The sequence below is a fragment of the Apus apus genome, chromosome 17 (assembly GCF_020740795.1).
Source record: "Apus apus isolate bApuApu2 chromosome 17, bApuApu2.pri.cur, whole genome shotgun sequence".
Classification (NCBI taxonomy): Eukaryota; Metazoa; Chordata; class Aves; order Apodiformes; family Apodidae; genus Apus; species Apus apus.
The window spans coordinates 12362796-12389862 of NC_067298.1; the positions used below are offsets into that span (position 1 = coordinate 12362796).

A 27067-nucleotide genomic window follows, 5' to 3' on the forward strand; every position below is an offset into this window, starting at 1 on the left:
CGGCACGGCGCGCGGCTGCACGAGCCCTCCTCCGATTGGCCGGCGCGGCGGCGCGTGAGCGAGAGGCCTGCCCCTATTGGCCGGCGCGGCGCGCGCGCGGGCGCTCGGTGCCGCCATGAACTGCCTGACGGTGCCCGGCGTCCACCCCGGCTCCCCCAGCCGCCCGCGCGGCCAGATCCAGGTATCGGCACAGGGCGGCACCGGCGCTGGCACCCGCGGGGCGGCGGGGGTGGAGCGGCCGGGCCGGTACCGGGGAACTCCCGAGCTGTGCGAGGTGGTGGTTGGGCGCGGGGCCGCACCAGCTCTGAGGGACCCGGGGCTCCCGGGGCCGCAGCGGGGCCCGGAGGATGCCTGGCTGGGCAGGGTGGTGGCTGGGCCGGTGCCCGGGCTGGTGTCCGGGGCCGCCTGCCCGGCGCACGTCCAAGGCGTGCTCCTGCCTGCTCACCCCGCGGTTCTGCCCTCAGGTGATCTTCGGACCCATGTTCTCCGGGAAGAGGTAGGCAGGGGCGGTCGGGGGAGAGACAGGGGACGGCCCGGGGTGGATGGGAGGAGAGGACGTTGGCCCAGTGGGGCAGGAGTGGCTCGGAGGGGGGGCAGGGATGGGCAGGGGTGGCCCGGGGGTCGCTGACGGTCGTATCTTCCAGCACGGAGCTCATGCGGCGCGTGCGGCGGTTCCAGCTCGCCCAGTACAAGTGCCTGCTGGTGAAATACGCCAAGGACACACGTTACTGCACCTCCGGTGTCTCTACACACGACAGGTGGGTCCCGGGGCAGGAGGACCCTGCCCTGCTGGCCCTACGCCCGGCTGTCTGGCTCACTCCCTCTCCCTCCTTGCAGAAGCACCATGGAGGCCCTGCCTGCCTGCCTGCTCAAGGACGTATACCAGGAGGCTTTGGGCTCTGCAGTCATTGGCATTGACGAGGGCCAGTTCGTAAGTGCACAGCCAGGACAGGTTCTTGGGTGCTCTGCAGGTCCCAGCTCCTTCAGAGCACCCTGTGCAGGAGAAAGTCTGAATCCTCTGTAGCAGGGGGTGGGACACAATACCCTGGGGCAGTTTAATCCTGCTGGACCATGCTCGTACAGTCAAACTCTTTCCTTAGTCCATGCAGGCTAAGGAAAACAGGGCTGGAGTCCATTTTGTGGATAGGTAACATGGCTCTAACTTTCTTTGGGCTCTTTGCTGCTGGATCCTGAGCTAAGTGCTGCTCCTTCTTTCCCCTAATGCTCTTTGTGCCTCCTCTAGTTCCCAGACATTGTGGACTTCTGCGAGACGATGGCCAATGCTGGTAAAACTGTCATCGTTGCTGCTCTTGATGGGACTTTCCAGAGAAAGGTAAACCAGTCTTCTAGTACAGCAGCTGTGTTGGGATTCTGGGTGAACCCACCCAGCAGAACCCCCCTGCTGTCCTGGCACAGGCTTTCGGCAGCATCCTGAACCTGGTGCCGCTGGCAGAGAGCGTGGTGAAGCTGAACGCCGTGTGCATGGAGTGCTACCGCGAGGCCTCCTACACCAAGAGGCTGGGAGCAGAGAGGGAGGTGAGTTCCCTCGGAGCAGGACGTGCTTCAGCAGCTCCATCTTGCCAGTCCTGCTGGTCTAGAGGGATCTCCTCAGGGCAGCAGAGCCTGGAGAGTCACTCTGCCAAATTTCTTGCCAGGTTGAAGTGATTGGAGGAGCAGACAAGTACCACTCTGTCTGCCGAGCCTGCTACTTCCGCAAGCGGCCGCAGCAGCCTGGGTTGGAGAACAAGGAGAATGTGCCCATGGGGGTGAAGCAGCTGGAGGTATCGGCCTCCCGGAAGATCTTCGCTTCTTGACTGCTGGGCTCGCATGGGGAAAAATGAGAGGACAGAAGCTGGGCGCTGCAGCTCCCAGATGCCAGATCTGCCTTCCCCTGCTTTTAGCAAAGCTTGCGTTTCTCAGCTCTACCTGCCCAGCCCAGCCCCTGTTCCTCTGCACCAACTGGGATCAACTGGACCTCATGGTGGGGGGAGCTGAAGCTGGAGCCCAACTAACAGTGAGTTCAGACCATGGAAAAGAGACAGTTGTAGCTACTGATGCTGCCACACAAGCAGATCCTGGAGAACTGTTACAGCCAGGCAGGCTGCAGGGCTCCCCTCACTGCCACAGCTCTGCTCCTGCTCCTCTGCCTGCACCAGCACTGGCACTGCTGGCCAGGTCACTTGCCTGTGAATGCAACTCTCCTTCTTGTGTGCAGTTGCTAAATTTTAGGTTTCTTAAGACAATGTGCAGTAACTTAGTATTTTAAACCCACTTCCTTTTTTAAAGCAGTTTGATGAGATAACCTGTCCCTTGTAGAGCTGTGGCACAACTTTTCAACTGACATGTGCAGCAGAAGCCTGGCCCTCAGCAGCCCCCTTGGACGATCGTGTTTGGCCTGCACTTTTGCTGTTACACTCATTGGCTTTAACTGCCTTGTAAATTTGTGTTGAAACAGAAAAGCAGGAAAGGAAGGATCTTCTGGACGCATCACTCCAAAGCCAGGGTGGCTTTGCTCAGGTCCAAGCTTGGTGCTGCTGCTTCAGTGCTTAGTTACTTGGGAAGGGTTTGGACGCTCAGGAGGCTCAAACCTCTGCAAAGATTTGAGCTGCTGTTTCTGTGAAGATCCAGCTCCTTGGAAAAGGGTCTCTGGTTTGAGTGGATGGTTTTCCACTCTAGTCATGTATCTTACTCTCCTGAGCTTTCAAAAAATTCTCGAGGCTGAGTTTTCCTCTGCTGTAGGCACCTGATGGAGCCTTTTCCTCCTTTGCTTGTAGAAGTTTGGGGTTGGTTGTTTTTTTGGTTTTTTCTTATTCCTTCCAGAAGTTCTTTTCCCTGGGAGGCAGCATCCACAAGGTCCAGGCAGCAGCTCTTGGCTCTGGCCAGGTCAGACCTCCACGTGCCAATGTGGTGTCTGTCAGCCTGCACCTTTGGAGACGGGAAGGCACCTCCTGAGGTGCCTGAACCCCCTGCCTCTCACTCCTCACAAGCACTTGGTTGCCAGGCCTGAGCTTTCCCCTTGGGGACAGGGAAGGCAGCACTGCTACTGCTTTAGGTTAATAAATAACAATTAAATTGTCTCTCTGTGCTTTATACCAGACTGCTCTGAAAAGGCTTCCCCACAGTAACCAGTCTCTGCAAACAGAGGCTGGGCTGAGCACAGGGCTGGGGTTGGAGCTGTCTACTCAGACCTGGTACCAGCTGGGCTGTGACGAGCAGGAGGAGGGCTTGCCTAAAAATAGACACCAGAGTGAGTGTGTTGTTCACAGCCCAGTGGGGGGCTGGGGCTGCTTGGCTGTGTCCCTGCCTGGAACCCCCAGCCCTCAAGGAGCTAGGAGGAATCTCCCTTCTGCTTCCCCAGAGAAGAACAGCACATGGTGGCTCGGTGAAAAAGTTTATTCCATCTCTACAGTGACAAACAACTCTCTGAAGGCCAGCCCCAGCAGCAACAGCTTGCATACCCACACAGCTGCTGGGAACAGCTTCACAACAGGTACAGCAGAAAACAACCTGAGATGGCAGCACAGCAACAGAGCTGGGTGCTGTCAGGGAGTAGTGGGGTGGGATGGCAGCCTTGCTTCTGTGGGGGCAAGCAAGGGGCCAAGCCCTTGGGGACAGTGCTCCAGGACCTTGCTGGGACACCAGGAGCAGCCACAGCCCTGCTAGGTCCAGTGCTCACCACTCCCACGGCTCCCAAACCGTGTCATCCGAGCACTGGCAGCTCTAGTGCAGGCTGTGGCAAAGGCACAGCACGGGAGGTTACAGTCAAAGAGGACAGGGCTTTGGCATCAAGCTCACCCAGCAGCAGCTGAGGGGTAAGGCACGGGCAGCCAGCGGCAGGCAGGAGCTGGAACACCTGGCTGTGAGATGGCAGCAAGAGCTGGCACTTGGGGTGCAGACAGCAGGGCTGGAAAGCCACCAGTGTCAGGATGGGCCAGGGCAGCAGGCACAGGGTACAGCCAGGGGGAACAAACCACGCAGCAGCCCCACACTTCCTCCGCAGGGCCATGCTCAGGCACTGTGAATCACCCACAACATGCAAAGTCACCCACCGCATGCCGAACTGCGGCTCCCAGCCGCATGGAGCTCGGCTCTGCCACCAGGACCAGCACTGAGGCCAGTGGCCCCAACACAAAGCAGCCACCACCCCTCTGCCCCACCTTGCCCTCCGAGTCGCAGGTCCCTCCTTCCCACCCCACAGAAGAGAATTGCACTAGCAGAGCCATCCTGCCGGGGCTCAGTACACCGGCGGGGGCTGGTAACCCTCCGGGCCTTCCACTGTCTGGGTGAAGGGTGGCTGCTGGTAGCTGTCATGGCTGATGTTGGGGTAGCTGGAGTAGGGAGCCGAAACCTCCGGGGTAGGGTCAACGTAGCTGTGAACAAAATCCTCCACCCCCATCTTGTATCTCTTGTAAGCGAAGGTGATCAGGAGGCCCTAGAGAGACACGGGGCCTGCGGTGTGAGGGCTGCCCTGGGCAGTGTGGCCCAGGGAGCCCCTGCACACCGGGCTCCACTGTGGCCTCACTCACCCAGGAGAAGATAGAGAAGAAGCTGAAGGTGATGGCAGCACGGGCTGAGTCAGCCCCAACAAGCACGTCCTCAGCCCGTGTCCAGGCCCACTGGTTGGCCAGGAAACAAAACCCAACAAACCAGAGGAATGTCCAGAGACCTGTGGAGGAAAGATGGCGTGAGGTGCTGGGACAGCAAGGGGCCAGGGCTGCCTCCAGCTGCTCCAGGCAGGTCCCCAGGCCAGACCCAGCTCCCACCAGCCTTCAAGGGTGGCTGGATGCTGGCGCCCAGCCCCATGCAGCCGCCCGTGCCCCACAGCTCCTCAGACTCTCCCAGGCTGCGCGTGGCCTGTGGGCAGCGAGCCAAGCGGGAGCGGCTGCCTTCCCAGGCACCAGCAGCCACGTCATGGGACGAGGTCAGCCATTGCAGCGGGCACAGCCCGTCCCCGCGGCCGCCGGTACCTGAGAAGCCGAGATCCGCCAGCACCAGGTACTTGCGGTCGGTGGTGTTGCTGATCTGGGGGAAGTAGACGTCCACCATGAAGAAGAAGATGCAGGCGAGGAAGGCCAGGACGCCGATGCCGATGCCGTAGCGGCAGGCGTCCTCGTTGTGGTTGAAGATGCAGAAGAGCTGGGGGTTTGTGGGCAGGCTGCTGTAGCCCTCACCGACCAGGCAGGCGAACACGATCAGGGCGAATACCTGCAGAGGCGGGCGTCGGGGGGGCGGCACCGGGGCGGCCCCTCAGCCCTTCCAGGGCTGACGGGGGGCACTGGGGGCACCGGCCCGGGGGGGCTCGGTTGAGCGCCCGCCTCCGCGGGGGGGAGCGGGAGAGGCTGGGCCGGGCCCCGGGGCGGGCAGGAGGGAGGGGAACGGTGGGACGGGCCGTGCGGGCTCCGGGCCGCGGGGCCGACCCTCCCGGGGCTGTCCCGGTCCGACTCACCGCGCTGGCGATCCGCGCCAGGACCTGCGGCTGCTGCACGAAGCGGCCCAGGTCGAAGGCTCCGCCGGCCTTGGCCGCCCCGTACGCGCCGCCGCCGCCGCCGCCGCCGCCGCCGCCCTCCATCGCGCCGCCGCTTCTGCGCGGCACCGCCCCGGGGAGGCTGGCCGGGCGGTCCCCCCCGCCGGCGGGGCGGAGCGGGGCGGGCCGGGCTCAGGACCGCGGGGCCGTGTCTCCCCCGCCCGGCCAGCGAGGGCAGCGGCAGCTCCGTTCCTGCCCCCCGGCGGAGCCGCTCTGCGGTCCCGGGACAGCGCTGGCGGGGAGGCACGGCGGTCTCTGTCCCGCTCCTACCCCCTGGAGCCAATTCGCCCCGCGGGCCGGGTCGGGGGCTCCTGCAGGGACGGGACGGGGCGTCCTTCCCCACGTCGGGGCTGCGGGTCCTGCCATGCCTATCCCGGGGGCCGTGCTCCGGCGCGGCGGGCGGGCCCTCGGGCTCAGTCCCGGGGCGGCCCCCCACGTATGGGCAGGACGAGCCCCCGCTATGCCACCGCCCCATCCGCCCGCCCGCCCCTTCCTTCCTGCCCCGGCACCCAACTCCGAGGTTCCCCTCGCCGTCCCGCCTGCGCCCCGCGCCCCCCGCTTTGCGGCCGCGGCCTCGGCCCCGTCCCGGAGCAAGCAACAGCCCGCGTGTCCCGGGGGAGCCGCGGTGACCGTGACCGTAACCGTCCGGTGGCTGTGGCAGGGCAGCGGCCGGAGGCAGCGCGGTGCCGCGGGTCCCGCTCGGCCCCAGCAGGATGTCCCAGCCGCCCTCCATCACACTCCGCGTCCCCGAGGACACCGAGATCGATGGGTGAGTGTGGGACCGCTCCAGCCAGGTCCCCGCTGTGGGGATGGCGGCCCCGGTGCCCGACGGGTGCCGGTGCCACGGCCGGGTTTTGGGCTGGCGCCAGGGCTTTGTCACGGCTCCGGCCCCAGCCCAGCCCCAGGGGAGCGGTTCTGTGTCCCCGCAGCCAGGAACCGAGCCCGGACATGGAGGGAGCCCTTCACACCTCCTTCCACCAGCTCATCCAGGAGCAGAGCAGCTTGATGGAGGCGAGTCTGGAGCTGGAAATGCAGGAGAGGGGCAGAGGTAAAGCGCTGTGGCCGCAGCCGGGGTGGGAAGGGGACACTGCCCGTGCCCGGGGCTATCTGTCATCCCAGACCCTGCCTGGGCCATGTAGGGCTCAGTACGTTTAGGAGCCCACTGATGCCTTCCCCAGTGCAGACAGCGGGTCAGCCCTGCCCTTGGGGACACCAAGAGCATCCCCAGAGAAAAGAGTGCTCTGTGGGGAGCACACACCAGGGCAGGTGCATGGCCTCCATGCTCTGATGGAGCTGTGGGCACTCTGGCTCTCACCACTCTGCGTCCTGTCCTGCTCCCAGAAACCCTGGCCCACCTGGCCCCCCCAGATTCCTGTGCCATGGCCTGGCTGGAGCCTGGGCAGGGTGAGCAGCACCCAGGCTACTCCTCTGCCTCCCTGCAGATCCTCACCAGCATGCCCAGCCGCACCATCGGTAGGTGCCACCTGCTCTGCCCCTTCCCCAGGCCCAGGCACCCTTCGGGAGAACTCTACCATGGTCATCCACCCCCCTGCCCATCTCTCTCCTGCAGGACGCAGCCGCGGGGCCATCATCTCCCGGTACTACAACCGCACAGCCCGGCTGCGGCGCCAGGGCAGCCGCCCACCCCTGCAGCAGCTCTGCCGCACAGCGCGGCCCAGCCTGCGGCAGTACGACCTGGAGACTGACCCTGACAGGGCCACGCTGGAAGGTGAGGGTCCCACAGCAGCAGGCACTGCCCCCATGCTGGGTTTGGGGTGGGCGTGCCATGTCCTGGCCAGCCCTGCCCCACTGAGACCCTTGTGCCCCCAGACAAGCGGAGGCTGCTGGTGAAGGAGCTGCTGAGCCTCTCGCCCAGCCAGCGCAGCCACATGCTGCTCACCGTGCCTCTCAGCCTGGCAGAGAAACGCACCCTCCGGTAGGTCCCCTTCTGCCAACCCCATGCCAGGCAGATGTCCAACAGCTGGAGCCATCCCTGGGCCCACACCAGCCCCTGACATCCCTCTGTGCTGGCAGGCAGGAGCTGAGTGGGCAGAGGGAATCCCTGGGGCAGCACACCCAGCACCTGGCCTCTTCCTCTCCCTGTGGAGGGTTCAAGGACTACATCGTCCTCGTAAGTCTGGGGCACAACAGCTGTTGGGGGCTCTGACACAGGCTCCAGCCCCAGTGCTCTCCCCAAGCTCTCTCTCCCCAGAGCTGCTGGCACCTCTGGTACAGGTTCCTCGCCCTGCTCCTGGCCGTGCAGCCCTGGCACTACTCCCTGAAGCAGATCGGCAGCCGCTTCGGCTCCAGTGTCCTCTCCTACTTCCTCTTCCTCAAGACACTCCTAATGTTCAACATCTTCTCATTCCTCATCCTGCTGGTCTTTGTGGTGGCCCTGCAGGCTGCCTATCCCCCTGCCTTGGCCAGCCCTGAGCCCTTCACTGGCCTCGAGCTCCTCACCGGAGCGGTAAGCACTGCCAGCACGCACCAGTGCCCGCACAACCCTGGGCCAGGAGCTGCTCCCAGCCTGGGGCTCAGCCGCGCGTCCCTGCCCCAGAGCTGTGGTTCCTGGTGCTGCGCCAGCCCAGGGCTCTGTGTCCCCATGGGCTAGCACAGATGTTCCAGGCCAGGCAGGGAGCTGTAGGCACCAGCAAGATCACAGTCGTTCCCATCCTGTGTTTTCCTACAGGGCTACTTCACTCACTCACTGCTCTACTATGGCTACTACAGCAACGTTACCCTCAACGACCCCCATGCCCCCAGCCCCAACTGCAGCACATGCCCCCTTACAGCCCCCCTGCTCCCCTACAACATGCCCCTGGCCTATGTCTTCAGCGTCGGTGTCTCCTTCCTGGTCACCTGTGTCCTGCTGGTGTACAGGTGGGTCCACAGTGCCTCTGGCCCACCCAGCCTTCCCCCTTGCCCAGCCCTGATGTCCTGACGCCCTCCCCTTGCTGCAGCATGTACCGCTCCTTTGGGGAGAGCTACCGGGTGGGCTCCACCGGGGACCTGGCTGTCAAAGTCTTCTGTGCCTGGGACTTCAAGGTGATGCAGAGGCGCTCAGTGAAGCTGCAGTGTGAGAACATCTGCACCCAACTGAAGGTGAGGAGCTGGGTTGGAGCTGGCCCTGCACATCCAGCAGTGTCAAGGCAAAGGCATTTGGAGGAGTCAGCCCAGACCTGGGCTCAGCACCCCTCAGCCCATGGCACAGGGGGTCCTGCAGCTGCAAATACCCGCGGATCCCAGCCCTGCACCAGTGCTTTGACCGTCAGCCCTCTGGGTCCCACCCCAGTGCAGCAGCACAGTCCCATGCCCTGGGCCCAGAGCGCATTCAGCAGTGCCAGCACTGCTCACTGTTCTCTTCCAGGAGTTGCTGGCGGAGCAGCGATCCCGGTCCCGCCGCCGGAGCCTCTGCCAGCGCCTGGGGCACGGCACGGTGCTGCTCCTGGCCTGGGCCCTCTCGCTGAGCACGGTGCTGGGCTGCATGCTGGCTGTGCACTACTTCTCAGAGCACATGCACCTGGTGAGAGGGATCTCCTACCCTGGGCTGGGCACTGGGGGGGAGGCGGGAGCAGCCCCATTTTTGCTCCCCTCCTGGTGCTGGCATTTGCTGCCCTCCCCAAGGCCGTGAGGCCTCTGGCAGGTGCGCTCACCCTGGTCCCACTCACCAGGTTCAGCAGAACCAGCAGGCGTGGGGCAGCAGCCAGCAGCAGCAGGAAGCCATCCTGCTAGTCCTGCCCCTTGTTGTGTCACTCCTCAATGTGCTGATGCCCCATCTGTACAACTTGCTGGCCATGTGGGAGAAGCAGGACTCGCCCGCAGTGCAGGTCTACGTGGCAATCTGCAGGTAGGCTGGGTGGGGGGAGCATCCCACGCCCCCACCTGCAGCCTGGGGGGAGGCTTTGGGGTTGGGCGGCCTGTCCATGGGGCTCGGCCCGTTTGTCCCCAGGGCTCAGGGGCTCCTGGCCCTGCTACCACTCTGCAGGAACCTCATTCTGAAGATGGCAGTCCTTGGTCTGCTCTGCTACCAGTGGCTCAGCCGGACGGTTGTCTGCTCGACAGCAGAGGTCAGCACTGCCACTCTGGGGCAGGGGTCTGTGGGGGTCCATGTGAGGATGTGTGAGCCAGCTGGGCCACACCATCGAGACCATCCTTTGCCCAGGGAGCGCAAAGCAATGCCAGGGCTGCTGTCCCAGCACCAGCACAGGGGTCTGCTGGTAGCACGACAGGCACCATCTTCTCCTTTGCCTGGGGAGAGGGGGGCAACAGCCAGACACCCCAAATATGGGGTGACTGGGGAAAGGAATGCAGGGGAAGAAAAGGTCTCACAGCCCCTCACACCTCATGGGGGCCCTGGTAGAGTCCTGGGGGAGGAGAGGCCTCATTGCCTGCTCAGTGCCACTGTTGCTTGTCTCCCTAGTGCTGGGAGACATGTGTGGGGCAGGACTTGTATCGCTTTGTGGTGATGGACTTAATATTCACCCTGCTGGACACGCTCTTTGGGGAGCTGGTCTGGAGGTAACGTGCCTCAGGAGGGGTTCCCTAGGTGGCAATGCCCCCAGGCTCTGCCACCATCTGAGGGGCAAGATGGGGTGCTGGGCATCCCCCTCCAGCCACAGTGGGAGCAGAGCTCTGCTCTTTTGTCAGGCTGATCCTGGAGAAGAGGCTGAAGAGGAAGCAGAGGCCTGAGTTTGACATCGCCCGGAATGTGCTGGAACTGATCTATGGGCAGACCCTGACCTGGTGAGACATCTGCTTGGCATGGTTCATTCCTCTGCAAACACCTCATGGTCCCCTGGGAGCCCCATAGCTGGCAGGGACTGGGCACGGGGAGCAGCACATTTCACCGAGGGGGGTCCTGGGAGACCCCCATCCTGGCAGTCACCGCTGGTGTTGGTGCCTGGACACTGTGCCCTCCTCTGGCTCCCACGGGCTCGGGCGCAGGACAAGCTCATCTTCTCCCTCTCTCCCAGGCTGGGCGTTCTCTTTGCACCGCTCCTGCCGGCCGTGCAGACACTGAAGCTGCTGCTGCTGTTCTATGTCAAAAAGGTGTGAGTCCCCCCTCTCTGCAGCCCCCAGGCATCCCCGCTGCGGGGCAGCCCCGCGCTGACACCGACTCTGCCAGCGTAGAGGTGCTGCACCTTGTGGCCAGCAGTGCCCTTCCTGTGGGAGGGAGGGGGAATTGCTGGGGACGGGGTGTTCCCAGCTTGCTCAACTCCTAGTGAATGGGAAAGAGGGGTCAGCAGTGTGAGGGTCAGCAGGGTGAGGGGCTGCTCCCTAGGAGGTGGCAGCACGAGGGACTCTGCTCCCTGTCCACAGACCAGCCTGATGCAGAACTGCCAGTCCCCCAGCAAGCCCTGGCAAGCATCTCACATGCGCACTGTCTTCATCACCCTGCTGTGCTTCCCGTGCTTCCTGGGAGCTGCCGTCTTCCTCTCCTACACTATCTGGTCGTGAGTACCTGCCAGAGCACAGCTCAGAGCACAGAACTGCCCGGCAAAGGACAGAGACTGGGGGGCACCATGCTTCCCAGCCCTGATGGCACATGGAGCTCATCATGCCTAGCACAGTGAAGTGCAATGCAGCCCCAGGCAGGGAGATGCTGTCCAGCTGCTGGTCACTGCACAGAGCACAGCAGCAGCTGCCCTGTGCCCACTTCTCCCATCAGATATTCCTGATGCAGGACAAGGGGATGGGGACCTCTTTGTCCAGCTCCTGGGGATGACTGGCTCAGGCAAGCCTCAGTCTCTGGAAGGCTGGACATCTGGGGCTGGGCAGTGATCTGGGCTGGGGGCAGCAGCTGGCTGGGGTGCCCATCTCTCTCACTGACCCCATCTCTCTGTCCACTCAGGGTGCGGCCATCGGAGACCTGTGGTCCCTTCCAGGGACTGGAAACCATCTACAAGTCAGGGAAGACCTGGGTGCAAGTGCTAGAGAAGTCCAGCCCAAACATCTCCTGGTTCACCTGGGTCCACCAGCACCTGGTGGAGAACCCCCTTCTCCTGTTTTGTGTGTCTGGGGTCCTGCTGTGAGTATAGACCTGAGCCCGAGGCTGTACCCTACACCTTGAGAGTCCCACTGTCATGGCCCTGAGGGGGGGCTGGGGTGTCACTCCAGAGCCCTGCACCACAGCCCGGTGCCAGGAGTGCAGCATCCCCTGGCTTCCCCAGCTGCTGCCATCCCGTCCTGCCTGTCGTTGCAGAGCCGTGGTCTACTTCAACATCCAGGTGGTGAGAGGCCAGCAGAGGGTCATCCACCTGCTGGAGGAGCAGATTGCCAACGTGCGTGAGCTCCACCCGGGCCCTGGTCCAGCCCCAGGATCACTGGAGTTGGCTCTAGCCCCAACACCGCAGCCACCTCAGATGTGCAATTGCACATCCCACAGCTGCTCACTGCCACCTCTCTGCTGTTGCAGGAAGGGGAAGATAAAATATTTCTCATTCAGAAGCTTCACTTCGCTTACGAGCAAAGAGAGAGACGCGCCTGAGCCCCAGGTGAGGGCCAGGGAGGGGGGCTGCTGGGTGCTTGGAGCCTGTATCTCTCCTTAGTTCCAGGCTCCCCAGGAAGGAGTGGGACAGGACAGGACCCTGCTCGCTGACTGGCTGGATCCATCCTTTCTAAGCCATTGTGGTGCTGGAAGCAGTGGGACCATGCTGAGCTGGTGAAGATCCTCTCTTCTGGGTGGCTGCAGCCAAGGACCCAATGGGACGTGTCACCTGGCAGCTCTGCAGGGACACTGTGGCACAGGGACGTGCATGCTCCCAGGTGGTTAATGTTGGCAGGGAACAGCTCTCCCTCCTGGAAACATCCCAGCCAGCCTGGAGCCCTGCTCTGGGTTGTTTTCAGAAGCCTTTAGGGACAGTGATTCTTTTGGGATGGAAAGAACCTGCAGCTACCTTTGCACTGCCCAGGAGCAGTGAGGCCAGAGCTGGGAGCTGCTGGCTCCAACCCAGCTCCAGCCCCGTATCAGGCTCACCAGGAGAGTGGCTGGCTGGTACCTTCCCCTCAAAGGTCCTGCTGGCAGGTCGGGCCCAGCACATTAAAGTGTGGCTGAGCAGGAGGATCCAACCAGTGTCTGGCCCTATCGGGCTGAAAGTGGGCAAGTGGTTGGGTGTATTGGTGTTGGCTTTTGTTAAGGGTGGTGGCTCAGCACGGGGGCTGTGGCAGGGTGTGCTCGGGCCCCTCAGCACTGCTGGGCTGAATCTCGGGCTATCCTGGGAAGAGCCCAGCTCAGCCTGTGCCACAGGAACAGGAACCACGGCCACCCTATCGCAAGTGGCCCTGGGAGGCACCATGGTGTGTCCACAGCCCTAGCACCACGAGGTGTGCTCCCCATGCCAGCAGCAGCCCTCAGCCCTGGAGAGCTGCTTGTTCCCAGGCCATGGCAGTGCCAGACCCAGGGCAGGCTGTGCCAGGCCCAGGCACCCACCAGTGTCCCCATGACTTGGCACTGGGCGATGCAGCTGCCAGGGGTGCACCGCCCAGGCCATCAGTGCGGCCAGACACGGGTTATCTGTTACTGCACAGAACCAGCCCTGCTCCGAGCCCAGCGAGTGCCCAAGAGCAGCCACAGGCTGGCATTTGCTGCAGCTCGGGAAACCCCCCAGTGAGACACTGCAGCTCCTGCACTGGTTCCCCAACACCCACCCAGGTCCCCCAGTGCCTTTTTGCCTGTCCCCCCAGGTCACCCCACTGTGCCTTGGCTGGTGCAGGGCCCAAAGGAGCCCCACACGCACTCAGTCCCAACCAGAAGCCATTCCCAGCCCCTGCCCAGGCACTGCCACAGCCCCCAGCCCCACTGCTGTCAGCACTGCGACCACCCTCCAGCCCCAAGGTGCCAGCACAGCCCTGGCCAGCCTGGCCTGGCCTCCAGGGCTCCTGCTCGTCCCTTCCCCAAAGGCCGCAGTTCCCAAGCACAGGGCAGCCTCCAGCTGGACAGAAAGGTGGCAGTTTTACTGTCAAGTCGCACAGGGTCCCGCTGGCCACCACCCCGATGCTGTCCCAGGCCCCACTGCCAGCCCCACGTGGGGCAGCAGCTTCCCGGCCACCTCCCTCGGTGCTGGGACTCGCGGGGCTGCAGCAGGGGGGCAGGGCTGGGGTCAGCGGGGGTCTCCCAGGGTGGCCTGGAGCCACTGCAGGACGTTGGCCAGGCCGGTGCCATCGCGGGCGCTGGTCTCCAGCATGGTGATGGGCTGCGTGGCACAGGAGACAATGTCCTGCATGCGGAACAGTGACTTCATCTCCGACAGAGACATGTAGCAGGGCAGGTCACTGTGGCCAGGAGGAGGGGGCTGCGTTAGCCCACCACAGCCTGGCACCACGGCTCTCCTTGGCCCAGCCCCTGGCTCGGGGCTCTCTGTGAGCCCAGTCAGCCCAGAGAGCGTGGCACAGTGTGACTGCCTCGGGCATCATCTGATGGAGGGGACACAGGAGCCACCAGAGACCCTGGGTGTGCACCCATGCCCCCACCCCCCAGGCTGGCCCCCTCCTCACATCTTATTGAAGAGGACGAGGACGGGCACCGAGGCGAGCGGCGCTGCGGAGAGGACGGAGAGCAGCTGGACACAGGACGAGGAGACTTGAGCGGGGTTGGCGGCGTCCACCACGAACTGGAGGGAAGGGAGAGCGGCTGGAGCGGCGGGGACCGCGCCGGGGTGTGCGGGGGCATCGCGCACCCAGGGCAGGACCAGGGCCCGACGCCGGCCCGGGGCTGCCGCTCTCCCGGGCCCGGGGCTGCTCACCAGGAGCGCGCTGCACTCGCTGTAGTAGCTGGGCCAGATGGGGCCCATGCAGCCGCCCAGCTCCCGCACCGTCACCCGCCGCGGCAGCCGCAGGTCGGTCAGGTTGGTGCCCACCTGCGGGACACGGGGACAAGGGCTGCGCTGGTGGCGGCCGCGCCGGGGCCCCGCGGCTCTACCGGAGCCGTAGCGGGGCTGCACCGGGGCCGCGCCACGCCGGGGCCGTCCTACCGTGGGCTGTGTGGCCGGGGGCTCGCCCAGCTCCGCCGGCCCCTCCGCCGCGCTCAGCTGTGCCGGGCGTTAAGGACACGACGGTGCTTGGGGCGGGGAGACGCGCCCGCCGCCCGGTGCCCGCCCCCTCCCCGGTGCCCCCGGCGCCCCCTCCCGCCGCCCCAGTCCCGCCCCCGCCGGATATGACGCAGCCGCCGCGCCAGCAGGCTCTTCCCGCCGCCCGCCGCCCCCAGCAGCAGGCACGTGGGCACGGGCGGCCCCGCGCCCGCCATCGCCCCGCCCCGCCGGAAGTCGGAAGCGGAAGCGGAAGCGCCGGCGGTGGGACAGACCAGACCAGACCGGGCCGGGCCGGCGGCGGGGGGGACACGATGGGGCGCGGCGGCGGCACGTTCGAGCGGCTCCTCGGTACCGGCCGCGGGCTCGGGGCGTGCGGGCGGGGCCGGGGTCCGCAGCGATCGGTCCCGGGAGAGGGGCGGGACGGGGCTCGGGGCCGCCCGTTGCGGCTGCCCGGGGTTACCGAGCGCCCGGGGGCGTGCGAAGGGGAAGAACTGGAGCGTTCCGGGGAAAACCGGGATTTCATCCTGGAGCGCTCGGGTCCGGGCATCGCGGCCTCCGTGGGGGGGTCCCGGCAGCGCATCAGCGGCCGCGGAGCCGCGGAACGGCGCTGCTGACCGTGGTTCCTCGCAGATAAGGCCACGAGCCAGCTCCTGCTGGAGACCGACTGGGAATCCATCCTGCAGATCTGCGACATGATCCGCCAGGGAGACACCCAGTAAGTGCTCTGCTCGGCCTCGCCTGGCTGGGAGGGGTCTCCAGCCTGACAACTTGTGATGGTGCCTGGCTCCTTATCCTGCTCCAGAGGGGCATGGGGAACCTTATGTGTCTGGTGCTTCCCTGGCCTCAGGACTCGCGGTTTTCTTCTGGCCTGAAATTCTCAGGGAAAGTCACACTTGAACGTTCTCGTTCCCTCTCATCCCAGTTTTCTGCAGGGGGATTGTGCAGACCCGGAGCTGCCTGTGCCCTGTCTGGGGGTGGGGTTTGGTGGGTTGGCAGCAGCAGGTGGCATCTCCCCTCAGGTCCTTCCTTACCTGAAGAGACGTTCTCTCTCTCTCTTCCCTTACCCAGAGCAAAATACGCCGTCAGCGCCATCAAGAAGAAGGTGAACGACAAGAACCCGCACGTGGCGCTCTACGCCCTGGAGGTACCAGAGCCCGGGCCTCCCGCGGGGCCTGCTGCGGGCACGGCCCCTCCTGCCCTGCCCGGGGTCTCTGCCCCTCCCGGCCCTGGCACAGAGGGCTTGGGACTGATCAGCAGGCCGTGGTGTTCTTAATTCCAAACTGAAATTGGAAACTGCCAAAGCTGGAACATGAGGCACTGTCTCCACGCCGCGCCCTGAGGCGCAGCCCACCCCCCAGCCTGGCCCCGGGGTCACTCTGGCTGGGCTGACACTGTCCTGATGTGGCTCACTGATCAAGCTGCCCTGTCCTGGCATGGAGCTGGGACCTGGGACCATCCAGGCCATGGGGGAGGAAAAAAGCAGCAGCTCATGTTGTGTTTTGTCCTTCCAGGTCATGGAGTCGGTGGTAAAAAACTGTGGGCAAACAGTCCATGATGAGGTGGCCAATAAACAGACTATGGAGGAGCTAAAGGAAATTCTTAAGGTGAGTATATCTTGTTTTGCTGTTGGCTTTGAATGGCCTGGTCAGAGAAGCAACAGCAGGAGTAAATGTGTGTGTCCCCTCATTTCTTTTGTGTGAGGAACAGAAGGGAAAGTGTTTGGAAATGTATTTCAGAAAGAGCAAAGTGTATTGTGTGAGGTGAAGCGGTGAGTGTGGGGAGCAAAGGAGGGAGAGAAGGTGCCATGGGAGAAAGGTAATGCCTGGCTGGACTGGGAGGTGGGAATGGGCTGGGAAGGCCAAGAGCATTTTGTGGTAAATTCTCCTGGGTGCGACGCTTCACGTGGCTGGAGGCAGCAGAGGAGAGGGGAGGTGATGGCCCAGACCTGAGCGAGGGTCCCCAAGGGCAGAAGGAGGCATGCAGGAAGGAGAAGCAGCAAAGCAGCAACTGGTGGAAGCTTCCTCTGTATCATGGCCATTTCCTTGGAATTCCACTGTGGGGTGGTTTGAGGAGCGTTGCAGGATCTGGAGCTGGCTGTTCTCAGGGACACACTGTTGCCACGAGCTGTCAGCCTGGAGGGGCTCCATGTGTCTTTGTCTGGGGACTTCCACAGTGAAGTGGAAATGGGAGCCTCTGTCTCCAGCTCCCAGCCCCAGAATGGCCATGCCCAGACACAAGCTGGTTAGAGTTGCTGATCCTTCCTCACATCCTCCATCTCCTGCTGCAAACAGATGACGGGATGACCCAGATATTTGGTGGGTGACCCGCCCGAGCCCTGTCATCTCTCAGGGCAGCAGGGTGTGTTTCCCCTGGCACCTCCCTGTGAGGGCTGGCTCAGTCTCTGTGCAGGATCTTCTGAGACTGGGACACTGCTGCAGTGTGACAGCCAGGGGTGCTCATGCAGCTGCTCCGAGCACTGAGGAGATCAGAGCAGGATTCCGTGGTTCTCCAGTCCCTGTCTGCCTTGGCAGTTTGATCACTGCTGCAGCCACATCCTCCTCTTCTTCCACTTGGAGCTTTGCTGCTTGTGCATGCCCAGCACTGGTGAAGCAGCCTGGGTTCTGGTGAGGGTCAGGGCTGTGATGTGTGGAATGTGGGATTTTGCCAAATCTTCTCGAAGTTGGGAGCTCCTGGAATTGTCAGTAAGTCACGCTCTGTGGGTTGGGCTCTCAGCTGGAATAGGAGCTGGACAGTGCTCCTCCACTTCCCAGGGGATTTCTGGAGCAACCGGTTATCTGAGTGCAGGATGACTTGGTCAGATGCTGACAGGGCTGCTCTTGGAGGCAGGCTGGGCTAGGAACAGGATTGCCAAGTTTTCTCCAGCTCCTCGGACTGCAATACAACACCCCTGCTTCATGCCCCCTGGGGCTTTGGCTGTTTCTGGGCAGGGGTCCTGGGGCTGGGGGTGCTGACAGCCGTGGCCCCGCAGGGGGTTTCGGTGCTGCTGTGGTTTCCCAAGTGCAGGAGGAGCTGCTTGTGATGAGGTGAAGGAAGGTGCTGGGCAGCTGGTGCCAGCCCAGGACTGGCTGCACGAGGCTCTGTGGGTGTTTTCTCAGGGCTTTGTAACCTCTCCCCTTTTGGCCTTGGTCCGTGTGGCTCTGAAGAACATTTTCTTGCTGGGGGTGAGGAAGGGAAGCTGGAGTGTGCAGCCTGAATTGTCCTATAGCAGCTTTCTGACAGCTCTTGCCTTGCTCAAGTCCTCTAAAGCCTGTGAACAGTATTTCAGGGTCCTCTTCTGGGGGATTCACGCCATCCTTTGGGCTCTTTTTCTCAGATTTATTTTTTTCTCCTCCCTTTCCTTGCAGAGGCAAGTGGAGACAAGTGTCCGCAGCAAGATTCTGTACCTTATCCAGGCCTGGGCTCACGCCTTCCGCAACGAGCCCAAGTACAAAGTGGTGCAGGACACCTACCAGATAATGAAGGTTGAAGGTGAGGACTCTGGGCAGAGGTTGACCAAGCAGCTCTGGTCTGGAGGGGCACTGCAGGAGATGGGACTGGTGTCAGGAGCTGCCCACTGTGTGGAGGAGCCCTTCCACAGCAGGAACCTGTCTCTTCTCCCACAGGACACGTGTTCCCAGAGTTCAAGGAGAGCGATGCCATGTTTGCTGCAGAAAGGGTGAGCACTGCCAGGGGAGGGAGCTGGTGCTGCAGGACAGGCCTTGCTCTCCCATCCCCTTCCTGCTAAACCTTCATCTCTTCCTCTATTTCACAACAATTAGACACTTTGCTGGGTGCACACTGCTGCCAAGGGGCTGTTCTGGGGGCTGTACAGCAGTTTAGCCCAAAACCACCAAAGGGAGTGAAGAGTTTACCAGGACAGGGAGTGGGTCTCATCTTGCCTTGCCTAGTGGCCTTCCAGCAGCCCAGCAGCAGGGCCTTGAAGCAATTGCTGTGCAGACACATTCCTAGAAAACCTCCTGATGACTGGAAGAGCATCACAGTCCCATGGAACACGAGAGGAGATAATGTGCAGGGTTTAATATTTCCTGTTTGGCGGCAAATATTTCCAGTCCCTCCATTCACAAGGGAGCCTTGGTTAGCCATGGGAGCTTGGTGGGCTCCTTGGGGCCTTTCTCCCCTCCTCACACAATCTCTGTGTCCCTGACAGGCTCCAGACTGGGTGGATGCTGAGGAGTGTCACAGGTGTCGGGTGCAGTTTGGTGTTGTGACACGGAAGGTGGGTGCTCTTCTGCCCCTTTGGGTTCCCTGCTCCTGCACAGCCCCTGGGACTCATAGGACTCCCTGGACTGGCCAGGAGGGATGTTGGGTCTGGACCATGTCCCTGGCCACAGCAGGGAAGTGCCAGGAGTGTCTGAGTGATGTTGTCTAATGGTAAAGGAGTATCTTGCTGCCACTCTGATGTCTCCCATCCTCTGCAGCATCATTGCAGGGCCTGCGGGCAGATCTTCTGTGGCAAATGCTCCTCCAAGTATTCCACCATCCCCAAGTTCGGGATTGAGAAGGAAGTGAGAGTCTGTGAGCCTTGTTACGAGCATCTGAACAAGTCAGTACCTTTCATGGGGTGTTTCTTTGCCTGCCACAACTGGGTCTGAGGGAAGCAGCTTCGATCATAGTATGTCAGGTTGAAAGGGTCCTCAAGGATCATCTGTCCAGGCTTGGTGTGGAGCCACCTTTCTGCAGAGCAGAGGGAGGGTTTCCCAAGCCCTGCAGGCTGAGCTGGGTTCCCATCCTCCCTAGAAGCAGGGTTTAGCAGAGCTGTAGCTCCAGTGTGGAGGAGGGAGCATTCAGACCCCGCTATCACCTCTTCCTGGTTACAGGAAAGCTGAAGGTAAAGCTGCTGCCACCTCTGAGCTGCCCCCCGAGTACTTGACCAGCCCCCTCTCTCAGCAGTCCCAGGTGAGTGGCTGCCTGCAGGTGATCCAGTGATCCCAGCCCGCCTGTTCATCCCTTTCCTGACCTCTGCATCCTTATGCTTCCAGCTGCCTCCGAAGCGTGACGAGACAGCCCTGCAAGAGGAGGAGGAGCTCCAGCTGGCTATTGCCCTGTCCCAGTCAGAGGCCGAGGAGAAAGAGAGAATGGTTTGTGCCCTGCTTGGCCTGGGTGTTTTGTGCAGCCCAGATGTGCTGGGCATCTCCCAGCTGCACAGCAACAGATCTCCAGGCATGTCCTGGCAGCAGGGAGTCACAGGGCGTGTGGATGAGAGGGTGAAGACAGGGCCAGGCACACACTGTGTCCCCTGTCCCCACCCTCGGGGGTGCCCAGCAGCCAATGGGAGCCACACAGGGCCGGGGCTGCTGTGTCTGTGCACCAGGACCTTGCCCAGCCTGTGCCAGCGGGGCAATCTGCAGGAGTCTGGGCAGTCTCTGAAGTGACAGCTTACTCTCTTTTGCAGAGGCAGAAAACAACCTACTCCATGTACCCGAAGGCTGAGCCCACACCTGTCACCTCGTCAGCGCCCCCGGTCAGCACGCTCTACTCCCCCCCCGTGGTATGTTCCTGGGAGCCTCTGAACATGAAGTGGCTGGATGCAGCCCCGGTCCTGCTTGGGTCAGATTAATCCCTTCTTTGAGAGAAAAGGTTGTCCCCAGTCAGCCTTGTGCTCTTTTGCAGCTCTGCTGCTTTCAGCAAGGTCTGTGCCAGGCCACATTTCAATGGCTCCAGCAGCTGCAGCTGCTGTGAGGCTGAAGGAGACGCCGTCCCCACTGGGTGGCTGTGCTGGCCAGGGCCTGGCAGGACACCTGTGTGGGAGCTGGGGGTCACTGGTTTGTCTGAACTGCACTTCCCTTTCTGTCTCTCTCCAGAATTCCTCTGCTCCCTTGGCCGAGGACATTGACCCAGAGGTAAGGATGTAGGCCTCACCATTCCCTGGCCCAGTCTCCCCATGGCGCTGTGGTGCTCATCGTCCCTCTCTCCCTGGCAGCTGGCTCGGTACCTGAACCGCAACTACTGGGAGAAGAAACAAGAGGAAGCTCGCAAGAGCCCCACGCCGTCAGCCCCTCTGTCCCTCTCGGAGCCAGCAGCTCAGCCTGGGGAGACCCACCCTGCCCCGCTCAGTGTGGTTGAGGTAAGAGGGGGCCTGGACCCAGGTGTGCAGCTCCTGAGGAGACAGGACCCTCCAGCCCAGCTGCACAGCTCTGGGCCTTGCTGCAGGCGCAGGGGGCTGAGACTGCCCACCCTCCTCCAGCAGCAGTACCAGAACGGCGAGTCAGAGGAGAACCATGAGCAGTTCCTGAAGGCGCTGCAGAACGCCGTCACCACCTTTGTCAACCGCATGAAGAGCAACCACATGCGGGGCCGCAGCATCACCAACGACTCCGCCGTCCTGTCCCTCTTCCAGTCCATTAACAACATGCACCCCCAGCTGCTGGAGCTGCTCAACCAGCTGGACGAGCGCCGGCGTACGTGCGCGCTGTGTGGGCGTCCTGGGGGGAGCGGGCGGCTGCTGGGGACACAGCCAGTGCAGTGTGCAGGAATGGTCCAAGTGCTCTGCCCAGGAGGGTCCCTGAGGGTGTCTCTTCCCTCCCCAGTGTACTACGAAGGTCTGCAGGACAAGCTGGCTCAGATCCGGGACGCGCGGGGGGCTCTGAACGCGCTGCGGGAGGAGCACCGGGAGAAGCTGCGCCGTGCGGCGGAGGAGGCCGAGCGCCAGCGCCAGATCCAGCTGGCCCAGAAGCTGGAGATTATGAGGCAGAAGAAGCAGGTGAGGCAGGACAGTGTTTCCAGGGTATGTGGGGCTGCATCAACCAGCAGGGTTGGCTGCCCTGGCCCAAAGGGATGCTGTGGTGTCCCAGCTTCCATCCATCCTGGCCCTGTTCGCACAGGAGTACCTGGAGATGCAGCGCCAGTTGGCCATCCAGCGGCTGCAGGAGCAGGAGAAGGAGAGGCAGATGCGCCTGGAGCAGCAGAAGCAGACCATCCAGATGAGAGCCCAGATGCCAGCCTTCTCACTGCCCTATGCCCAGGTAAACTGCTGGGCCAGAGACCCTCCTGCCTAGTCCTAGGGGACGTGGTCTGAGCCTTGCTTTTCTACCCCCCACAGCTCCAGGCTGTGCCTGCAGCCAGTGGGGTGATCTACCAGCCCTCAGGGCCCACCAGCTTCCCGGGCACCTTCAGCCCAGCTGGTTCCGTGGAGGGCTCTCCCATGCACAGTGTCTATATGAACCAGGCAGCCCAGGGGGGCACAGGGCCATACGCTGCCATGCCCGTCACAGGGACAGGTACGTTGGGCCTCCCGTCCCGCCTGGGTGGGGGCTGAGCACCAGGTGGGGGCTCCAACCTCTGCTCTCTGTGCCCAGATCCCAGCATGGTGAACACCTACATGTACCAGGCCGGCACTGGCAGCGGGCAGGCGGCTCCACAGGGGCCGGCAGCACCCACCACCACCCCGGCCTACTCCTCCTACCAGCCCACTCCCACGCAGGGCTACCAGGCAAGTGAGGGCAGGGCAGCTTGCAGCTGGCCAGGGCGAGGGCTGGGGCAGTGCACCCCATCTTGGGAGGGGATCTGTGAGTGGGACAGAGCTGTGGCTGGATGGTCCCAGATCTCTGGATCTGCTGCTTTTGCTGGGGGGAAGGGGCTGGGGGGTCAGAGCCAGCTCTGGGCTTCCCTCTGCACAGAGGAGCAGACACCTGGGCTCCAGCAGAGCGAAGCTGGGCCTGGGGCACTGGTTTCAGACAAGCTGTGGCTGCCTGCACCCCTCTCACTCGCCTCTCTTCCCCAGAGCGTGGCCTCGCAGTCGCAGACCATCCCTGCCATGTCGCAGGCCCCTCAGTCAGGCACCATGGGCTACATGGGCAACCAGTCGGTCTCCATGGGCTACCAGCCCTACAGCATGCAGGTGAGCGCTCCCTGCCCCATGTGTTGGGGCGACAAGGTGTGGGTAGTCTCCAGCCCCTGGAGCCTGCCTGGGGGAGGCTTGGGGACTGTCACAGTGTCCCCACGCATCCCCCAGTTCCCCTGACACTGCCCCTCTCGCCCGCAGGGCCTCATGTCGGCCCTGCCAGGCCAGGATGCAGCGCTGAGCAGCCTGCCCGCCCAGCCCTCCTACCTGGCCGGGCAGCAGCCCCTCTACCAGCAGGTGAGTGCTCGGCCCACGGGGGTTGGGGCCCGGGGGGAGCCTTTGCTAACGCAGCCGCCTCCTCTGTTCCAGATGGCACCAGCCGGAGGGGCACCCCAGCAGCCGCCCCCACCGGCGCCTGCCCCGGTGCAGCCCCCGCAGGGCAGCAGCGAGGCCCAGCTCATCTCCTTCGACTGACCCGGGCAGGGTCCCGGTAACACTGCTGCTCCTCCGGCACTACAGCTGCTCCCTCCGTCCCCTCAGCGGCTCTGGGGACGCGGCAGCGGGAGAGCAGCCTCCGCCCCGCTCCCGGGGCTGCTGTCCTGCCCGCCCGGCCCTGCCTCCCCCTCTCGCCCCAGGGGCCGGCCGGGAGCGCGGCACCGGGACCGCGCCAGCCCCGGGGGCTGCGGCCGCAGCGTCCCCCGCCCCGCTCCCCGGCGTCAGCTTCGCCCTGCCCTGCCCCTTTCTCCGCCGCAAAGCCGCTCGCTCCTCGCGGGGGAGACCGAGCGCGTTCGGTGATAATAAAGTGTTGGAACGAGCTGCGGGCCGTTGTGCTGGGGCGGGGCTCGGGGCTCGGGGCTCGGTCTGGCGTCCCCGGCGGGGCCGGGTCCCACCGAGTCCCGGCGGACTCGCGGCTAGAGCGCCGCCTGGTTCCCCGCCACAGAGGTGCGGCGGTAGTGCCTAGAGCGGCCGGCGCGGGGGCTGCCGGGACCATCGAGCGCGGGGCAAGGCGGGCAGAGCGCCGCCGTGTCCTCTGCGGCCGCCATGCTGCCCGCCGCCCGCGCGCTGCTGCCGCGCCGCCCGCCGCCCGCCTGGCGCTGGGCCGCCCCCGCGCCGCCCCCCGCCGCCCCCGCGCCGCCCCCCGCCGCCCCCGGGCCCGCCGCCGGCCTGCGGGCGCTCAGCACCGGCTGCGCGCGGCGCTCGGAGGCGCTGGCCGGGGCGCCGCTGGACACGGCGGCCAAGGAGTATTCGCCCAAGGTGCGGCAGCTGGTGCGGGATATCGCGGGGCTGACGCTGCTGGAGGTGGCCGACCTCAACGCGCTCCTCAAGGTGGGTGGCGAGTGAGGGGACCGGCTCATCCCGGGCCTGGCCCAGCCCGGCTCATTCCAGACCAGCTCTGCTCATCTCGGCCTGGCTTCCCTCACCTACCACCGGCGCCGTTGCTCTTCCCGTAGGAGACCCTGAAGATCCCGGACGTGGCGGTGATGCCCGCGGCGGCCGCCTCCCTCCAGCCCTCCCAGGCTGCTGCGCAGGTACCGGGCACTCCGGGGACGGGTCGGGAGTTGGGCCTCGGGGGCTCCGTGTCAACCTTGCAGGTCCCCACACGCGGGGAGCATCGGGCCTGGCCAGGTGCCCTCACCAAGCTCTGGCTGCTTGTAGGAGGAGGAGGAGGTGGCCCCACTCAAGAAAGAGAAGACACATTTCACCGTCCGGCTGACAGAGCTGAAACCTGCTGACAAGGTGAAGCTGATCAAGGAGGTGAAGAACTTCGTGCCAGGAATCAACCTTGTGCAGGTGAGGAGGGACTGCCCCAAGCTCCAGCCGCTCCCGTGTCCCCGAGGCCCCCAGTGGGTCCTGAAGCATGAGGCAAGCAGCAGCCTCAGTCCTGTGTCCAGAAGGGATGCTGGGTTCCCTGCTGAGGAGAGCAGCCTGCCTGCGCACACACGTGGGCACAGGGATGCACACAAGCTGCAGAGCAGGAGTCAGTTATGTCTGTTTGTCCAGAGGCTGTTTCCTCTTGGCTCTGCTGGGTGTCCCAACAGCTGAGCCCCGAGCAGGAGCAGTGGGATGAGGCAGGCTCAGAGCAAAGGCCTCAGTGCCAGGCTCAGCTTCTCCAGATCTATGAGTTGCTGTGGATTCCCTGCAGACCTCAGGAGCAGCCAGGATTCCTCACTGCAGCTGATTTGCCTTCCCTTTCCCTAAAGGTTTTTCAAGGCAAATGTATTTGTGAGTTTAGAGGAGTTTCTCTAACTGACATCTCTTGCAGTACATATTTCCAGCCCTTTTCAGAGCAGTTTGTTTTGTAGGTGACTCCTGCTCTGTTTCCCTGCGAGGAGATGGGCTCTTCCCAGCCCTGTGCAGGTCAGAGCTCATCCTTCAGCTGGGATGTGGGCTCAGGACAGAAAAGGGCAACAGATCTGCTGCTGCTGAGGCAGCATTTCACCTGCTTCAGTTCTCCACTGGGTGATGCTTTCCTATCTTGGGACTAATAGCAGTTTCTTTTTATCCAGTTGCAAGGAAAAATGGAGTGTTGTGAAATCTGCTCTTGGTTGTAGCCCAGGATATCAGACAGATCTACAGAACATCATCTGCCCCATTCTTATCAATACACTGCACAGGAAACAGTTTGATAACAGAGAAGCTGGTGGTAGAGCTGTGAGGTTCATTGGCCCACTGGGAAGATTAACTGACCACCAGCTTGGTGACTTGGGCAATTGTATATCTGTTATCAGTCCCAAGCAAACGTTAACACACCAGAACCCTGTAACAGACACAGTCAGGGGATAATTAAAAGCTGTCTGGGGAACTATCACTAAATGAAATTGGCTGGGTGGATGGAACCTGTCAGATGAGCTGGTCACGTCCCATGCAGGCCCAGGCTTGGTAGGTGCAGTTTGTCGTGGGTGAACTTTGCCAAGTGTGACTTACAGAGTTGTGTTTAAAGCACACAGAGCAGCTGCTGGTGCTGTCGACAGAGGTTGTGTTCAAAGAGGAGATTATCCATTATTGTTGTAAATGTTATTGCCATCCCATTGAGGTGTGTTTAATGAGATTTGCAGGGGATCTCTTCCTGGCCTGCTGGGCTGTTCATGGTGTGGAGGAAGGCGTTGCTGGTGACACCTATGGCCACCGGGTGCTGGTGCAACCAGAACAGGGCAGCCCTGCAGAAATGCTGAGGTGTGTGCTCAGCAGCAGCAAGACTTGAGCCCGTTTGCCCCTCTTGAATACATTTGGAGCTGATCCCACCTTGTGTCGTCACCCGCCAGGGCTGCGTCCGTGTGTGCTCTAGTGGGATCAGGAGCACGTTGTCTCTGCCCCAGCTGTCCCTGTGGATCCAGCTGGGCTTGGGCCCTGCTCTTCTGCTGGGCGCTGGGAGCAGCTGCAAGACTGAGTTCAGCACCAGTGAGCAAGGGTCTTGGTGAACAGCCTGGGTTGTGTTGCCTGTCCCTGTCTCAGCAAGCCAGAGCAGGCTCCTTGCTGGACACAGTCCTGGCCTCGGGGCAGCCTGACCCACCAAACCAGCGTCTGCTGCCACCACGGATCCATCTTCACTGCAGCCAACAGGAATGAATCCAACACCACCTTCCTTCTGCCAGCAGTGGTCAGTGCTGGGTGCTGGACACCTGTGGTGCCGCAGTGGAGCTGACAGTGGATCTGCCCTGGGAGCCTCCCCAGGGTTTGTTTTAGGAGCCCTGGAGCTTTGTTGCTGCCATTTGGTGTAAGGGCAAGAGCATCTGGCTGCAGCAGGGGCTTTTACCCCCGGGTACAGCAGCACTGCAGGAAGCCCCTGTCAGTTCAGCAGCTTCTCAGCCTGCTTCAAACCTTGCAGTACCACAGCACCAATATTTGTACAAAAGCTCCTGGAAATGTCCAGGCTGTGTTGTCAAGCACGGTCTGCTGGAGCTCCTTTTCACCCAGTGCAGCAGATTCCTGCCCAACCGTGTCCAAACCCTGCGACGGCCTCTCCTCCCCGCTGGCAAAAATATGTGAACCAAAACATTGGGCTGAAAAACATCTGCCCAGCCAGGCTGGTGGCTCTGCCTGTGTCCCAGGCTGTGTCTGGGAGCACCATGCATGTCATGGGAGGAATTAATGGGCAGTTCCTTGCTGAGGAAGGTCTTGGGGGCCGTGGTGGAGGTGCTGTCAGTTGCAGTCAGGTTGATGTCAGGATATGCTGCAGTTCAAGTGAAAGTTGGGGGCTCAGAGCAGTCGGTGAGCTCCCCTGGTCCACAGAGGTCAGGCTCATGGCTCTGATCTGTTAATCTCGTTAGTAAAAGGCAGTTGACAAGTCTCGTACTTTGTCCCTCCCACAGGCCAAGAAGCTGGTGGAGTCCCTCCCGCAGGAAATCAAGGCCAATGCCTCCAAGGAGGAAGCAGAGAAGATCAAAGCGGCGCTGGAGGCAGCAGGAGGGACTGTGGTTCTGGAGTAGGGAGTTGGGTCCCACCATGGAGGGACTGGCATGATGGCAGCCTTCCCAGTGCTGCCGGCCCGGGCTCCGGCCGGCTCCGAGCGTGAGACGCCCCCGGCCGTGCGGCGGGAAGGCTCCGAGGCACCGGGATGCTGTACGGTTCGGCAGGGCCCTGCCCGGCCCTGTCGCCACCATGAACTCTTACCTTCATAAATAACCCATAAAAAAGCTGTAAAACGGTTCGTCTTCTCCCAAATCAGACCCTGGTCCTGCACCACGCAGCAGCGCCCCCTCCTCCTTTCTTGCTGCC

General features: G+C 62.8%; 6 protein-coding genes across 10 annotated transcripts; 4 read left to right on the forward strand and 2 right to left on the reverse strand.

Moving 5' to 3' along the window:
- Positions 1–74: 74 nt before the first annotated feature.
- TK1 (thymidine kinase 1) lies at positions 75–3077 on the forward strand. The gene is made up of 7 exons (XM_051635090.1): positions 75–181; positions 465–496; positions 645–758; positions 838–931; positions 1244–1333; positions 1417–1536; positions 1656–3077. Exons 1-7 carry the CDS (start codon positions 116–118, stop codon positions 1812–1814), a joined length of 675 nt encoding a protein of 224 aa, XP_051491050.1. The 5' UTR covers positions 75–115; the 3' UTR covers positions 1815–3077.
- Positions 3078–3379: 302 nt separating this feature from the next.
- Positions 3380–5898, reverse strand: SYNGR2 (synaptogyrin 2). Its single transcript, XM_051635009.1, has 4 exons — positions 5447–5898; positions 4968–5205; positions 4527–4666; positions 3380–4432 (listed from the first exon to the last, which is right to left on the reverse strand). Exons 1-4 carry the CDS (start codon positions 5567–5569, stop codon positions 4235–4237), a joined length of 699 nt encoding a protein of 232 aa, XP_051490969.1. The 5' UTR covers positions 5570–5898; the 3' UTR covers positions 3380–4234.
- A 133-nt stretch (positions 5899–6031) lies between these two features.
- Positions 6032–12240, forward strand: TMC6 (transmembrane channel like 6). Of its 3 annotated transcripts, XM_051635007.1 has the most exons (20): positions 6032–6293; positions 6454–6572; positions 6866–6997; positions 7095–7253; positions 7355–7460; positions 7559–7655; positions 7737–7991; positions 8214–8404; positions 8485–8626; positions 8892–9047; positions 9196–9371; positions 9510–9591; positions 9945–10042; positions 10172–10267; positions 10498–10573; positions 10844–10977; positions 11376–11552; positions 11727–11805; positions 11940–12018; positions 12147–12233. In XM_051635007.1, the coding sequence occupies exons 1-19, from the start codon at positions 6238–6240 to the stop codon at positions 12009–12011; spliced, it is 2403 nt and encodes an 800-aa protein (XP_051490967.1). In that variant the 5' UTR covers positions 6032–6237; the 3' UTR covers positions 12012–12018; positions 12147–12233. The 3 variants fall into 3 exon arrangements, with proteins under 3 accessions (XP_051490967.1, XP_051490966.1, XP_051490968.1); XM_051635006.1 differs by having other exon boundaries at positions 11940–12240; XM_051635008.1 differs by lacking the exon at positions 6866–6997 and having other exon boundaries at positions 11940–12240.
- Positions 12241–13456: 1216 nt separating this feature from the next.
- Positions 13457–14779, reverse strand: ARL16 (ADP ribosylation factor like GTPase 16). The gene is made up of 5 exons (XM_051635003.1): positions 14677–14779; positions 14494–14551; positions 14266–14379; positions 14018–14133; positions 13457–13795 (listed from the first exon to the last, which is right to left on the reverse strand). Exons 1-5 carry the CDS (start codon positions 14763–14765, stop codon positions 13624–13626), a joined length of 549 nt encoding a protein of 182 aa, XP_051490963.1. The 5' UTR covers positions 14766–14779; the 3' UTR covers positions 13457–13623.
- Positions 14742–23165, forward strand: HGS (hepatocyte growth factor-regulated tyrosine kinase substrate). Of its 3 annotated transcripts, none has more exons than XM_051635000.1 (21): positions 14742–14898; positions 15181–15265; positions 15619–15694; positions 16062–16154; positions 17916–18039; positions 18174–18226; positions 18719–18787; positions 18990–19114; positions 19389–19467; positions 19551–19649; positions 19964–20059; positions 20373–20411; positions 20492–20635; positions 20756–20969; positions 21099–21271; positions 21393–21533; positions 21611–21788; positions 21867–22000; positions 22292–22408; positions 22553–22648; positions 22721–23165. In XM_051635000.1, exons 1-21 carry the CDS (start codon positions 14862–14864, stop codon positions 22823–22825), a joined length of 2277 nt encoding a protein of 758 aa, XP_051490960.1. In that variant the 5' UTR covers positions 14742–14861; the 3' UTR covers positions 22826–23165. The 3 variants fall into 3 exon arrangements, with proteins under 3 accessions (XP_051490960.1, XP_051490961.1, XP_051490962.1); XM_051635001.1 differs by having other exon boundaries at positions 20759–20969; XM_051635002.1 differs by having other exon boundaries at positions 14792–14898; positions 20492–20969.
- Positions 23166–23354: 189 nt separating this feature from the next.
- MRPL12 (mitochondrial ribosomal protein L12) lies at positions 23355–26999 on the forward strand. Its single transcript, XM_051635087.1, has 4 exons — positions 23355–23677; positions 23803–23880; positions 24008–24142; positions 26662–26999. Exons 1-4 carry the CDS (start codon positions 23393–23395, stop codon positions 26776–26778), a joined length of 615 nt encoding a protein of 204 aa, XP_051491047.1. The 5' UTR covers positions 23355–23392; the 3' UTR covers positions 26779–26999.
- The last annotated feature ends 68 nt before the right edge of the window (positions 27000–27067 follow it).